General features: G+C 46.6%; 2 protein-coding genes across 2 annotated transcripts in view; both read left to right on the top strand.

Annotated features, from left to right (window-relative positions):
* LOC144485792 (uncharacterized) overlaps positions 1 to 16,249 on the top strand; it is a 64,637-nt gene that overhangs the window by 3,058 nt on the left and 45,330 nt on the right. The window lies entirely within an intron of this gene.
* LOC144485790 (uncharacterized) lies at positions 6,214 to 16,239 on the top strand. Its single transcript, XM_078203875.1, has 3 exons — positions 6,214 to 7,406; positions 11,061 to 11,165; positions 13,439 to 16,239. Exon 3 carries the CDS (start codon positions 13,522 to 13,524, stop codon positions 14,338 to 14,340), a length of 819 nt encoding a protein of 272 aa, XP_078060001.1. The 5' UTR covers positions 6,214 to 7,406; positions 11,061 to 11,165; positions 13,439 to 13,521; the 3' UTR covers positions 14,341 to 16,239.

Raw genomic sequence — 16,249 nt, 5'->3', positions numbered from 1 at the left:
CATGTAGGGATATGGGGGTAGGGCCTGGGTGGGATTGTCGTCGGTGCAGACTCGATGGGCTGAATGGCCTCTTTCTGTGCTGTAGGGTTTCTAAGATTTCTTATTGTCCCCCTCCCCCATCCTCTGATGTGAACCATCCTCCAGTGGCTGAGCCAGGATGGGGCCGTTAACCTGGGCCTGTTCCCAGGAGGGAGGGAGGGAGGGAGGGAGAAGCCCCGCAGCTGCAAACCAGGGAGCTGACAATGATTCTGAAGGGTTTGCGGATCCACAAAGTGTTTCCAAATCCTCCCAGCCACCGCCTAACGCGTCTTCAAGACAGAGATTGATAAATTCTTGAATTCTCGAGGAATTAAGGGCTATGGGGAGAGAGCGGGTAAATGGAGTTGAAATCAACCATGATTGAATGGTGGAGTGGACTCGATGGGCCGAATGGCCTTACTTCAGCTCCTATGTCTTATGGTCTTATGGACTCCGCTTCTCCGGGACAAACAAGCGCCAAGGCCAGCAATGACACAGCGCATGCTCCACATCACAATGCCCGGGGATTGATTGACGGCAGCTCCGGACCAATAGGAAGAGGGGGCGGGGCTGGTCACCCAACCGATCGGAGTGAATGAGGGGCGGGACTGGAGGACCGAGCGGGAGCGGCTGGTCCTCCAACCAATCGCACTGAATGAGGGCCCGGACCAATAGGAAGAGTTCCCTATTCTTTGCATGTGAGAGATGCACATGCGCAGTAAGCAACGGCGTTCGCAGTGTGGGTGACAGCAACTGGAGAGAAGTTCCTGTGTCTCATCAGCAGCCGGTAAGGATGCAGAAACATAGAGGGAGCAATGGAAGCGGCGGATGGACGGAGAGGGTGTCTAAATATCTGGTGAAGGCCTCAAACCTCGAATATGAGCCCGTAGGTCCCGTGTTTGCTGCTTCGGATCTTTTTCCCGAGACGAAGCTCAGGTTAACAGCCGCCATCTTGATTCAGCGGGGAGCAGAGCGCACGCGTTGGTGTCTTGGTGACGCAACCGTGAGTGGGCGGGTCTTTGTGTTTCTGCTCCCACCGGGTCCTAATGCACCCATCGGGTCCTAATGCACCCATCGGGTCCTAATGCATACCAACAATGAACAATAGATTTTCAAACAGCTTCACCCACTCCCAGGCTGCACCTGACGTTTGCAGCCGAGAGAAGTTTATGGGTCATGTACATATTCAGTATGAGAGGTTGCATCCCAGAGTACTTACATGAAGCGGTTACACGGCTTTTGTACTCGTTGGAGTTTAGAAGGTTGAGGAGGAATTTATTGAATCTTACAGGATACGGCGAGGCCTGGACAGAGCGGATGTGGAGAGGATGTTTCCACTAGTAGGAAAAACTAGAACCAGAGGGCACAAGTTCAGACTAAAGGGATGATCCTTTAAAACAGAGATGAGGAGGAATTTCTTCAGCCAGAGAGTGGTCAATCTGTGGAACTCTTTGTCACAGAAGGCTGTGGAGGCCGGGTCATTGAGTGTCTTCAAGATAGAGATAAATAGGTTGTTGATTAATAAGCAGATCAGAGGTTATGGGGAAAAGGTAGGAGAATGGGGATGAGAAAAATATCAGCCATGATTGAATGGTGGAGCAGATTCAATGGGCCGAGTGGCCCAATTCTGCTCCTATGTCTTATAGCCTTTTCGTTACACTTCAGCCCCAGGCTCCTCATGTTTACATAGAAGCGGAAGTAGACCATTCAGCTCTTTGAGCATTCCCTGCCATTCATTATAGTCATGGCTGATCCTCAAATTCAATACCCTAATCCCACCCCCCACCCCATAATATCCCTTTAGCCCCAAGAGATATATCTAATTGAAATCAGGCTCTACTTCCACTTTTGAGGAACGGAGATCCAAAGATTCATGACCCACTGAGAGAAAAACATCTCATCTCTGTCTCTATGGGCAGCACTGTTTTTTAAATAGTGACCGCAAGATTCTCCCATAAGAGTAAACAACAGTTCTAACAAGTTTTTAGAAGGTATTTTGAGAGACAGGATCTACAGGCATTTAGAGACACAAGGACTGATTAGAGACAGTCATGTGAGTGACATTTAGAGACAGCATGGCTTTGGAGAGGAAAATCATATCTCACAAATTTGATTGAGTTTTTTGAAGGAGTAACCAAGAAGGTAGATGAGGGCAGTGCAGTTGATGTTCTCTACATGACCTTTCGCAAGGCCTTTGACAAGATACCACATGGTAAGTTGTTGCATAAGGTTAAATCTCTCGGGATCCAGGGTAAGGTAGCCAAATAGGTACAAAATTGGCTTGATGACAGAAAAAGTCTCACAACACCAAGTTAAAGTCCAACAGGTTTATTTGGTAGCACAAGCGACAAGCTTTCAGAACACTGCCCCTTCATGACTGAAGACAGAGGATGGTTGTGGAGGATTGTTTTTCAAACTGGAGGCCTGTGACCAGCGGTGTGCCTCCGGGATTGGTGTTGCGTCCACTGTTATTTATCATTTATATTAATGATGTGGATGAGAATTTAGGAGGCATGGTTAGTAAGTTTGCAGACACCAGGATTGTGGCATAGTGGACAGTGAAGAAGATTATCTCTGATTGCAACGGAATCTTGATCAATTGGGCCAGTGGGCTGAAAAATGCCAGATGGAGTTTAATTTAGATAAATGCGAAGTGATGCATTTTGGTAGATCAAACCAGGGCAGGACTTACTCAGTTAATAGTAGGGCATTGGGGAGAGTTATAGAACAAAGAGATCTAGGGGAACAGATTCACAGCTCCTTGAAAGTGGAGTCACAGGTGGACAGAGTGGTGAAGAAGGCATTTGGCATGCTTGGTTTCATTGGTCAGAACATTGAATACAGGAGTTGGTACGTCTTGTTGAAGTTTTACAAAACATTGGTAAGGCCATACTTGGAATACTGTGTGCAGTTCTGGTCACCCTATTATGGAAAGGATAGTATTAAACGAGAAAGAGTGCAGAAAAGATTTACTGGGATGCTACCGGGACTTGATGGTTATAAGGTGAGACTGGATCGACTGGGACTTTGTTTTCTGGAGCGCAGGAGGCTGAGGGGTGACCTTATAGCGGTCTATAAAATAATGAGGGGCATAGATCAGCTAGATAGTCAATATCTTTTCCAAAGGTAGGGGAGTCTAAAACTAGAGGTCATAGGTTTAAGGGGAGAGATAAAAAGAGTCGAGAGGGGCAATATTTTCATACAGAGGGTGGGGAGTGTCTTGAACAAACTGCCAGAGGTAGTAGTAGAGGCAGGTATAATTTTGTCTTTTGAAAAGCGTTTAGACAGTTACAGGGGTAAGATGGTTAGAGAGAGATATGGGCCAAATGCGGGCAATTGGGACTAGCTTCGGGGTTAAAAAAAGGGGCGGCATGCACAAGTTGGACTGAAGGGCCTGTTTCCATGCTGTAAACCTCTATGACTCTATGAATCTCTGCATCCAAGACCTTTCAGGATGTGAACGGTTTAAATTAAGTTGCCTCTTACTCTTTTAAACTCGAGCAGAAGCTAAACTCGAGCAGAGACTGTCTCACTGCTCCTCATCAGACAATCCACCTATTCCAGGTGTTAGTCTACTAAACCTACTATGAACTTCTTCTAATGCACTTATATTTTTCCTTAAATAAGGCAATCGAAATGTAGACATTGCTCCAGATACAGACTCACTGTGCAACTGAAACATAACTTCCCTGCTTTCACTCCATTCCCCTCATAACAAATAATAGCTTTCTGAATTACTTGTACCTGGATTTTCCATCGTGATGAATTTTGGATATTTTTTGTTACAGGGGGTTAGAAAGGGAGGATTTGCACACAACAAGCTCAAACCAAGAGAAAACTGTTGTCTCTTCTGATACGGGCTTTCTGAATGGGATAAGTAGGGAGATGTGAATGGAATGTTTCCACTTGTTGGTTTTTCCATTACTGGGAACCATGAACAGACAACAAATAAATCAAACAGGAAAATAGGAGATGTTTCTTTCTTCAGACAGTTGTTAGAATTTGGAACTCACTGTGACTGGAAGTGGTTGACACAAATACTTTAGATGCTTTCAAAAGGAAAATATATGAGCCTCTGAGAGAAAAGGGATTGGAAAAATCAACTGAAAAGCTGAGATGTGGTGATCAGAATGAGAGGAGACTCATGTGGAGGATAAACTCCAGGACAGACTCGATAAACCGAATGGCCTGTTTGTGTATTGTCACAGACAGAACAAACAATTCTCCTTCCCTGTTCAAAGACAATAACAATCAGCTCCTAATGATCCGAGTGACTGTCAGATCTCAACGTGATGTTTGGTTTGTGTTTTCTTGCTGTAAATCCTCCTTTCCAATATCCTGTAAAGGGAGTTTACAAAAGTCATCACTGTCAGTCCAGGACAGATATATTCATAGAATTCCACAGCTCGGAAGGAGGCTATCTGGCCCATCAAATTGACTCTCCGACAGAGCATCCCACCAAGGCCCCAACAACATAACCCAACTTATTTACCCCACTAATCTCCCTCACGTACACATCCTGGGGGAAAAATGGATAATTTAGCATGGCCAATCCACCTAACCTGAATATCTTTGGACTGTGGGAGAAAACCAGAGCACCCGGAGGAAACCCACGCAGACAAGTGGAGAATGTGCAAACTCCACACAGACAGGTAACCACGGCCGGAATCGAACCCAGGTCCCTGGTGCTGTGAGGCAGGAGGACTAACCACTGTGCCACCGTGCCAGCTACGTAATTCTTTGTAAACTTATTTTTTAGGAAATAGAAGAGGAGGATTTGCAGTCTGGACAAACAAATCTCACGTCAGACAGAGTCAATCAATTATAAGAACATAAGAAATAGGAGCAGGAGTAGGCCATCTAGCCCCTCGAGCCTGCCCCGCCATTCAATAAGATCATGGCTGATCTGACGTGGATCAGTACCACTTACCCGCCTGATCCCCATAACCCTTAATTCCCTTACCGCTCAGGAATCCATCCATCCGCACTTTAAACATATTCAGCGAGGTAGCCTCCACCACCTCAGTGGGCAGAGAATTCCAGAGATTCACCACCCTCTGGGAGAAGAAGTTCCTCCTCAACTCTGTCTTAAACCGACCCCCCTTTATTTTGAGGCTGTGTCCTCTAGTTTTAACTTCCTTACTAAGTGGAAAGAATCTCTCCGCCTCCACCCTATCCAGCCCCCACATTATCTTATAAGTCTCCATAAGATCCCCCCTCATCCTTCTAAACTCCAACGAGTACAAACCCAATCTCCTCAGCCTCTCCTCATAATCCAAACCCCTCATCTCCAGTATCAACCTGGTGAACCTTCTCTGCACTCCCTCCAATGCCAATATATCCTTCCTCATATAAGGGGACCAATACTGCACACAGTATTCCAGCTGCGGCCTCGCCAATGCCCTGTACAGGTGCATCAAGACATCCCTGCTTTTATATTCTATCCCCCTCGCAATATAGGCCAACATCCCATTTGCCTTCTTGATCACCTGTTGTACCTGCAGACTGGGCTTTTGCGTCTCATGCACAAGGACCCCCAGGTCCCTTTGCACGGTAGCATGTTTTAATTTGTTTCCATTGAGATAGTAATCCCATTTGTTATTATTTCCTCCAAAGTGTATAACCTCGCATTTCTCAACGTTATACTCCATTTGCCATATCCTCGCCCACTCACTCAGCCTGTCCAAATCTCTCTGCAGATCTTCTCCGTCCTCCACACGATTCACTTTTCCACTTATCTTTGTGTCGCCTGCAAACTTCGTTACCCTACACTCCGTCCCCTCCTCCAGATCATCTATATAAATGGTAAACAGTTGCGGCCCGAGTACCGATCCCTGCGGCACGCCACTAGTTACCTTCCTCCAACCGGAAAAACACCCATTTATTCCGACTCTTTGCTTCCTGTCGGATAGCCAGTCCCCAATCCACTTTAACACACTACCCCCAACTCCGTGTGCCCTAATCTTCTTCAGCAGCCTTTTATGGGGCACCTTATCAAACGCCTTTTGGAAATCCAAAAACACCGCATCCACCGGTTCTCCTCCATCAACCGCCCTCGTCACATCTTCATAAAAATCCAACATGTTCGTCAAGCACGACTTTCCCCTCATGAATCCATGCTGCGTCTGATTGATCGAACCATTTCTATCCAGATGCCCTGCTATCTCCTCTTTAATAATGGATTCCAGCATTTTCCCTACTACAGACGTAGTAATTCATCGGGATCTGAAGATTTGTGCATCTGAAGGGATTTAATTGACCATCTCAGTTGGAAACTGGTGAGAATCTGTTTCCTTGCTCCTCCTGTGGGGAGGGATTGATACAGCTGGAAAACATGCTGACACGACAGCGAACTCGCAATAGTGAGAGTTCATTCACCTGCTCCGTGTGTGGGAAGAAATTCATGTGTTCGTCCAACCTGCTGGCTCACCAACTCGATCACATTATTCAGAAGCCTCTTCAAAGCTCTGACTCTGGGCAAAGCATTGAAACCTCTGAGGAACAGGCCCCACACCAGCTCCTTCACACACACGAGAGACCGTTCAGCTGCTCCCACTGCGGGAAGAGGTTCAGCCAGTCCTCCCGCCTTGCAGAGCACCAGCTCCTTCACACACACGAGAGACCATTCAGCTGCTCTCATTGTGGGAGTCATTCAGCAACTCAGTGCATCTCACTGAGCACCAACAAGTTCACACCAAGGACAGGCCATTCAGCTGCTCCCAGTGTGGGAAGAGATTCACTCAGTCCTCCCACTGCACCGTTCACCAACTGGTTCATTTTCAGAAGAGACATTTTAAATGCTTTAAATGTGAGAAGACCTTCAAAAGAAGGATTAGTCTGCTGAGACACCAGGGCACTCACACTGGGGAGAAGCCGTTCTCCTGCTCCATTTGCGGCAAAAGATTTGTTCAGTTTCCTCCTGCAAACAACACCAACACATTCACTCTGATAAGAGACCTTTTCAATGCTCAGAATGCAATAAGACCTTTAAAAGAAGTGATGATCTGCTGAAACACAAACGCATTCACACCGGGGAGAAGCCGTTCACCTGCTCTGTGTGTGGGAAGGGATTCACTGATTCATCCTATATGCTGAAACACCAGCGAGCTCACACTGCGACAGAACCGTTCACCTGCTCCCTGTGTGGGAAGGGATTCACTGATCCATCCCGCCTGCAGAGACACCAGCGAGTTCACACTGGGGCAAAACCGTTCAACTGCTCCATGTGTGGGAAGGGATTTACTCAGTATTACAGCCTGCTGAAACATAGACGACTTCATGTGTGACCGGCAAAGTTGGATTCTGTTGTTTCTGCGCCCTGAGATAAACAATAACAATTGGATGAATAGGGGAGGCAGTGGCACAGTGGAATTATCACTGGACTCAGGGTAAGGCTCTGGGGACCCAGGTTCGAATCCCACCACAGTCGATGGTGAAATTTGTATTCAATTAAAATCTTGGATTAAAAGTCTAATGACAAACCTTAACCTTTAATCAATTGTCGTAAAAACCCATTTGGTTCAGTAACGTCCTTTAGAAAAGGAAACCTGCCGTCCTTACTTGGTCAGGCCTACATGTGACTCTCAAATGCCCTCTGAAATGGAGGGCAGTTAGGGATGGGCAAGAAATTCTGGCCCAGCAAGTGACGTCTACATCCCGTAAAAATGAATACAACAAAGTTCCTCAGTATCTCAGTAACCTCCTCCAGCCCCACAACACTCTGTGTAAATACAAGTTGTTGATGATTATGTCCTGAGATAGATAACGTGAACCCAATTCCCGTCATCCGCCAACTTGGCAACTTCTTCACAAAAAGTAAAGCACATGGGATTGGGGCTATTGTACTGAGATGGGTAGAAAACTGATTGGCAGACAGGAGACAAAGAGTCGGATTAAACGGGTCTTTTTCCAACTGGCAGGCAGTGACTATTTGGGTAACGCAGGATCAGTGCTGGGGCCTCGGTTACTCACCTGCCATGGGTCTTGTTTTTTTTCCCCTGTTTATTATGCATCATTTTTTAATTGTTGCTTCCTAATAATCTAATTTAAAACCATGGATAAGCTCAAACCACTTTTGGAAAATCTGTGACTCTCTGATCAAGAATCTTACTGACCACTGCATACCATTCTGGTCACCGTATTATTAAAAAAATATCCAGGCACTGGAAAGCGTGCAGAGAAGATTTTAATGATGAGATTTTAATGTAGAAGGCAGCTCACCACCACCTTCTCAAGGGCAATCAGGGATTAGCCATAAATGCTGGCCAAGCCAGCAATGCCCACATCCCAGAAATGATTTTCAAATCGTGTGTGGTTTTTTTATCAGGAAAGGATTGACAGGCTAGTTCTTCTTTCTTGAGAAATGAAGGCTGAGGGGTAACCTGAGCAGAGGTCCTAAAATTATAAAAGGTTTAGATACAGAAATAGTGTTTCCTCTTGTGGGGAAGAGCAAAAAGTAAAGTTTATTTATTAGTCACAAGTAGGCTTAGATTAACACTGCAATGAAGTTACTGGGAAACTGGAGACAATCAATATGAAACAGTCACTAAGAAATCCAATCGGAAATCCAGGATAAATTTCTCTACACAAAGAGTGGCGAGAATATGTAAATCACAACTACAGGGAGTGAAATGAACAGTACAGATGTCTTTCAGGGGAATCTCAACAAGTACTTATGAATGATTTTATAGTTCATTCAGGATTTATTTCAAAACGACTAAAAACAATAAAGTGACAGGAGATAATTTGCAGGGTGTGAGACTCTGTGTGTGAGGGTGTCTGTGAGTGTGTGTGTTGCTTTTCATTGGTGTCACAGAAACCTTCCTCTTTCTGAGCAGACAATCTGGCCCCTGAATGATGTGAATTGTACAACTCAGAGATTCTCCATTCAGAATGACCATGTGCTGTGTAAAACCTGACATCTCCACAACCAGACGCCACTTCTCCTGGAACAACGTGAAGTGACTACAATTTTCGAGATTGATTTCTTTGCTCTCAATATTTTCTCAGTTCATAAAGTCCATCAGTACATTACCCTTGATAACACATCTATGGTCTCCACTTTAAATACTTCCCTCAGTCTTACCAACATATAGCAATTGGATTGCTGCTATTACAGGAATCCATTCTGAAATTCTGTAAATCTGATTCCCACCAAACACCAACCCATATCCCCATCTGAGTTACAGATTTTAATGAGATTTCTTAAAACACAGGCAGCCTGGCAGCACAGTGGTCAGCATTGCTGCCTCACAGCGCCAGGAACCCGGGTTCAATTCGTGCCTCAGCTGACTGTGTGGAGTCTGCACATTCCCCCTGTGTCTGTGTGGGTTTCCTCTGGGTGCTCTTGTTTCCTCCCACACTCCAAAAATGTGCAGATTAGATTGATTGGCCCTTAGTATCGGGGATTAGCAGGATAACTACATGGTTACGGGTACAGGACTGGGTGGGATCATTGTTGGTATAGGCTCAATGACCTCCTTCTGCACTGTAGGGATTCTATACCCTCTGTACTATCATTACATTGGATCCAATACTGTGTTCACTACACACTGCAGCCTGACTCTTATTATTGGAATAAACACTGTGTTTGTTACACTCAGAGTCAGTCAACCCAAAATAAGTCAAGCCAATCCATGACAAAGGGTCATCCAGACTCGAAACGTTGGCTGGAATCTCTCTCCACAGTTGCTGACAGACTTGCTGAGGTTTTGCAGCATTTTCTGTTTTGAAGTCAGTGCCTTGCTGTGTTGTCTCTGTGCTCCATCCCCACTCTGATTGTATTGGAGCCTGTGTGTGTCATTGTTACACTCAGAGTAAGTCAGTGCTTTGCTGTGTTGTCTCTGTGCTCCATTCCCCACTCTGATTATGAGCTCAAGTCTTGGAGGAGGATCCTCCCCCTTCTCCAATCAGCTTGACTCATGTAGATCAGGCCCAGGACAGGGTGGTTTTGGTCTCCCGTCCTGTCTTGTCAGCCTGGATCTGAAATGTCTCAACTTGTTGAGACTCTGAATTGGATTTGATTTGATTGAATTGGAAAAGTATTAAAAAAAAGAGTCTGTGTGTCATTGTCACACTGAGACGCTCTCACTTATTATTGGACAAGCAGCAAGTCACCGTCACAATGCCCGGCTGATTGACGGCAGCGCGGACCAATGGGAAGAGGAGGGGCACGGTTGGAGGTCCGAGCGGGAGAGGCTGGTCCTCCAACCAATCACAGTGAATGAGGGGCGGAGCCCGCTCTGACTGGAGCATGCGCATTGTGGGTAATGGCGACGGAGACGGGCTGTTTTTTCGGCTCGGAGATCGGTTAGCGGTGATTGACGGTACGGAGGGGGCGAGGGATCTCGCGGGTGGACGGAAACGCTGCGTAAGCAGGTTGTGTCAGCCGTGAACCTCGGTAAAGAGCTTCGCGGACCCAGTTTGTACCGAGCGGTACCGCAGCACCTCATGTTCGGGCCGCGTTCAAGGCCGCCATCTTTATTGGGGGCAATATGCAACAAGGCGCATGCGCAGCCGCCATCGTTTTCGGGGGTAATATTGTCAATGAGTGGGAGGAGCTTGTTCCCCATTGTTCAGAATGGAGACAACTTGTCCATCAAACTGCATCAACCCTCTGAGTCCCAATGTCTTATTGATGAGGCAGAGCGGTGGCAGAGAAGGAAAGAAAGGGAAATAGCTTTGACAAAGGGTCATCTGGCCTCAACGTCAGCTCTTTTCTCTCCTTACAGATGCTGCCAGACCTGCAGAGATTTTCCAGCATTTCCTCTTTTGGAAAGGGAAATACATTCTGCTTTCCAGATCCCACAATATCATGGGATGTCTTTCCCATTGGCCCGAAGATCTGTGGGCTCAGTTCAGTCACATGAAGATCCATGGCAGAAACTCGCGACCCTGAGGAGACATCGTCGTCGAATCGAGGGACTGCTGACAATGACAAAGGGAAAAGTGCAGCAGGGAGCCTGAGTCGTTGTCCTGGACAACTTCTTATTGAATTTCATTTTTCGACTGACAGTGATGCCCTTTGTACATTTCATTTTCAGGTATTAGAAGAGGATTTGCAGACACAAATCTCAAATGAAACGTCACATCAAAAACTGACATTGTTACTCAACTCATCAGGACCTGGATGTAGTCATCATTTGAACGTAAGCATTGAGTTCCAAGTCATTACCCCTCATGGTGTAAAATTTCTTCCTCATATTGCCCTGTAGATTTTGCTCAAAATCTTAAATCTGTGCCCCTTAATTCTTTTGCAATCACAGAAATCCTCCAGTGCAGAAGGAGTACATTCGGCCCATTGAGTCTGCGCCGACAACAATTCCACCCAGGCCCCATCCTTGCAACCCCACCTATTTACCCTGCTAATCCCTCTAACCTACGCATCCGGGGACACCAAGGGCCAATCAACTTAACCCACACATCTTTGGACTGTGGGAGGAAACCGGAGCACCCGGAGGAAACCCATGCAGACACAAGGAGAATGTGCAAACTCCACACAGACAGTGACCCAAGCCGGGAATCGAACCCCGGTCCCTGGAGCTGTGAGACATCAGTGCTAACCACTGTTAGTGGCACGGTGGTTAGCACTACTGCCTCACGGCGCCAGAGACCCGGGTGCTCCGGTTTCCTCCCACAGTCTGAAAGACGTGCTGGTTAGGTGCATTGACCTGAACAGGTGCTGGAGTGTGATGACTAGAGGAATTTAACTGTAACTTCACTGCATTGTTAATGTAAGCCTTACTTGTGACTAATAAATAAACTTCACTTTACTTGTACCACTGTGCCACCCAAATCAGCTGATAGGAACAGCTTTTCTTTAGCTACCTTATCTTAGACCAATCATAAACTTGTACAGCTCTATCAATCTCTTTTGCTCCAAGGACAATAACCCCAGTTTCTCCAGCCTAACATCGTAACTATAATCCCTCATCCCTGGAACCATTCTGGTAAATCTCCTCGGCACCCTGTCGAGGAGCCTCACATCCTCCATAATGTGCGGTGATCACTGCTTTGCACAGATCCAGATGTTCTGTGTTCCTGTCTGTGCAGTAGGAGGCCATTTGGCCCATGAAGTCTGCACTGACTCTCTGACAGAGCATCTTCCCCAGGCGCAACCCTCCTAACTACACATATTTACCCCGCTAATCTGCCTAACCTGCAGATCTTGGGACATGGGGACAATTTTACCATGGCCGCTCCACCTAACCTACACATCTTTGGAAACTAAGGGGCAGTTTAGCATGGCCAATCCCCCTAACCTGCACATCTTTGGACTGTGGGATGAAACCAGAGCACCTGGAGGAAACCCAGGCAGACATGGTGACAATGTGCAAATTCCGTACAGACTGCCACCCAAGGCCAGAATCGAACCCGGGTCCCTGGCGCTGTAAGGTAGCAATGCTAACCACAGTACCACGCTCACATTGTGTGGTGACATCATCCCCGCTCCCTGGGGATTTCCTCAACGAGGAGATTTTTCTCTGTCTGTTGGGAGATTCTGTTAATGTTGTGGTTTAGTTGCGAGACTGAATTTGCAGCCCTTCCACGAGTGGGATCTTCCATTCCAGCTGATGGTGACCGCCCGAGGCAGTTTCCCAGCAGCACGGCCAGCGATCAATGCAAAATGCCCATGGGGGAGGGGCGAAAACCCCAGCTGTGCATGTATTCAATCCCTTTCTATCACCGCCTATCTATTGTCTGTCTCACACACACCCACACTCTCTCTCTCACATTCTCTCTCCCTCACACAAACATTATCACACACTCTCACACATACCTTCCCTCTCACACACACCTTCCCTCTCTCTCACACACCTTCCCTCTCTCTCACACACCTTCCCTCTCTCACACACCTTCCCTTTCTCACACACCTTCCCTCTCACACACACCTTCCCTCACACACACACCTTCCCTCTCTCACACACCTTCCCTCTCTCACACACCTTCCCTCTCACACACACCTTCCCTTTCTCACACACCTTCCCTCTCACACACACCTTCCCTCACACACACACCTTCCCTCTCTCACACGCACTCCCCCCCTCTCTCACACGCACTCTCCCCCTCTCTCAGACGCACTCTCCCCCTCTCTCAGACGCACTCTCCCCCTCTCTCAGACGCACTCTCCCGCTCTCTCACACACACTCTCCCGCTCTCTCACATGCGCGCTCTCCCTCTCACACCCGCTCTCCCTCAAACACAAACTCTCTCCCTCCCTCTTTGCTCCTCCCATAAAGGTGAACCAGTTGGGTTTTTATGACAATCCAGCAGTTTTCCATGGTCACTTGTTCCTCATTCCGGCCCCACAAATGGCCAATCAACCTCAGATTGATTCATTCAGCTCACTTTCACAATCTGCCTTTGAGTTTTTGTGGGTTCTCTCTCACTCCTATTTTGCTGTTTTAAATCTATTTCACAGGATGTTAGAAGGAGAGGATTTGGAATTGGGAAATTGAAACCAAACATCGCATCAGGATCTAAGACAGACAGATTTTATCGTAAATGGAATATCATCAGATTTTGAAGATGGAAGGAAAAAACACTGTTCACACTGGGGAGAAACCGTACACATGTTCTGTGTGTGGACGCGGCTTCAGTCGATCATCTGGCCTGTCAGAACATAAATGCCGTCGCAATGGGGAGAAACCATGGAAATGTGGGGACTGTGGGAAAGGGTTCGATTACCCATCTAAGTTGGAAATTCATCAACGAACTCACATTGGGGAGAGACCGTTCACCTGCTCCCAGTGTGGGAAGGGATTCACACACTCATACCACTTGCAGACACACCAACACATTCATGCAGGTGAGAGGCCGTTCACTTGCTCCCAGTGTGGGAAGGGATTTGCTCACTCCTCCAATCTGCTGAGACACCAGCGAGTTCACACTGGGGAGAGACCGTTCCAATGTTCAGACTGCGAAAAGTGTTATAAAAGTTCTGGGGAACTGATATCCCATCAACGCATTCACACTGATGAGAGACCCTTTAGGTGTTCTCACTGTGGGACTGGATTCAGACGATCATCTGACCTCACTGTACACCAACGAGTTCACACTGGTGAGAGACCTTTCAGGTGTCCAGACTGTGGGAAGTGCTATAAAAGTTCTGGGGAACTACTGTCCCATCAACGTGTTCACACTGACGTGAGACCGTTCAGGTGCTCTCAGTGTGGGACTGGGTTCAGACGATCATCTGACCTTACTGTACACCTGCGAATTCACACTGGGGAGAAGCCATTCCCCTGCTCCGTGTGTGGAAAGGGATTCACTCAGTTATCCAACCTGCTAATGCACCAGCAAATTCACAAGAAATCTCAGTGATTGGATGTTGCTGTTCGTCACATCGTGGACTGAACCAGCTTCATTGAGGTCTGTTGCTACTGATGTTCATAAACTCCAACCCAGTTATAAGGTGTGAGGAGCTCATGGAGTTTCTTTGTCACTAAGATTGAAACAATCTAATCAGCTGCTGCTTCTCTCCCTTCCTCGAGCTCACCGGATAAAACTGTCTCCAAATTTATTCATTCCTGGGACATGGGCGTCGCTGGCTGGCCGGCATGTATTGCCCATCCCCCATTGCCCTTGAGAAGGTGCTGGTGAGCTGCCTCTTGAATCGCTGCAGTTCATGTTCTATAGGTTGACCCACAATGCCGTTAGGGAGGGAATTCCAGGATTTTGACCCAGTGACTGTGAAGGAACGGCGATAAATCTCCAAGTCAGGATGGTGAGTGGCTTGGAGGGGAACTTGCATGTGTTTGTGTTCCCATTTATCTGCTGCCCTTATCCTTCTAGATGGAAGTGGTCGTGTGTTTGGAAGGTGCTGTCTAAGGATCTTTGGTGAATTGTTGCAGTGCATCTTGTAGATAGTACACACTGCTGCTACAGAGCATCAGTGGTGGAGGGAGTGAATGTTTGTGGATGTGATGCCAACCAAGCAGGCTGCTTTGCCCTGGATGGTGTCAAGCTTCTTGAGTGTTGTTGGAGCTGCACCCATCCAGGCAAATGGGGAGTATTCCATCACACTCCTGACTTGTGCCTTGTGGGTAGGTTCTGGGGAGTCAGGAGGTGAGTTACTTGCCGCAGTATTCCAAGCTTCTGACCTGCTCTTGTAGCCACTGTGTTTATGTGGTGAGTCCAGTTGAGGTTTTGGTCAATGGTAACCCCAAGGATGTTGACAGTGGGGGATTCAGTGATGGTAACACCATTGGATGTCATGGGGCGGTGGTTACAGTGTCTCTTATTGGTGATGGCCATTGCCTGGCATTGCTCATTTTTTTAAACTGATGAAGTGTCAGAGTGGTAATTACAGCAGGAAACAGAGTGGCCGTGTGAATTTAAACTGAGAGTTTGATGTGTTAATGAGCCCAGCAAGACCTCAAACAGGTGCTTACCCAAAACAGTTTAGTAGGGGTGGGTACAGAACAGAAATAGATCTGAATGGGCGCTTAGTGATCAAAATATAATAGATGCATGCTGTGCCACAAAGCTGTCATGAGTAAAGTATGATTAAAGTGAATTTACTTTCCTTTTATATTATCGATGTTAAAATAAAGAGATGATGTTTATCAATTCTGGGAGAGATTAGTTGTGAGGAAATTGGGTGCGAATAGAGAGATGAAAGGAAAGAACAGAGTTAATGGGAAACTGAAACCTATGAAGGGAGTTGTTTCAGGTCTCGGTCAACAGCAGTAATAGTTGGTTAACTCCCAGAAAGCAGTGTGAAGGAGGCCGGATTTGAAAAGCCAACTGCTGTTAACCTCAGAAGCAATACCAACAGGAGTAAAGGCACTGAGTGGTTAAAATAAAAAGTTACTGGATTTTTATAGATCTTAAAATCTATAAGGTGTTGCTGGACAGATTGAACTGTTTAAAGTATTGATATTGTGTGAAGCCATTGTATTATTTTAAGTGTAATTCTATTTCATTTGTTTTTTTTCCCCCATTTCTTAATTAACATTTTGATTGCTATAAAACCATCACAAGAAGTCTGGGACATAATTTCCAGATTTCACAACCTCTCCTCATGCAATATAAATTGCAAACTCAGATTTGCTGTTGTGTATTTGGGGTATTGCTGTGTGTGGCATGGCCCCTTTAAGATGACAGTCATGTGATCACTCTGTGACATCATCAGGTCTCTGCAGACTGCCAGTAGTTGGGGAATTTAAGCCTGCAGAATGCACACCGAAAAATAAACCAGTCTCAATGCTGTTTTTATTCAATCTTGTGT

This window comes from Mustelus asterias, unplaced genomic scaffold (genome assembly GCF_964213995.1).
Source record: "Mustelus asterias unplaced genomic scaffold, sMusAst1.hap1.1 HAP1_SCAFFOLD_220, whole genome shotgun sequence".
Classification (NCBI taxonomy): Eukaryota; Metazoa; Chordata; class Chondrichthyes; order Carcharhiniformes; family Triakidae; genus Mustelus; species Mustelus asterias.
Note: the sequence above shows the minus strand (reverse complement) of the source record. Positions and strands in the feature narration are given on the sequence as shown.

Excerpts from the sequence above, each read along its gene's own strand:
- LOC144485790 (XM_078203875.1), top strand. The coding sequence starts at position 13,522 with ATGGAATATCATCAGATTTTGAAGATGGAAGGAAAAAACACTGTTCAC.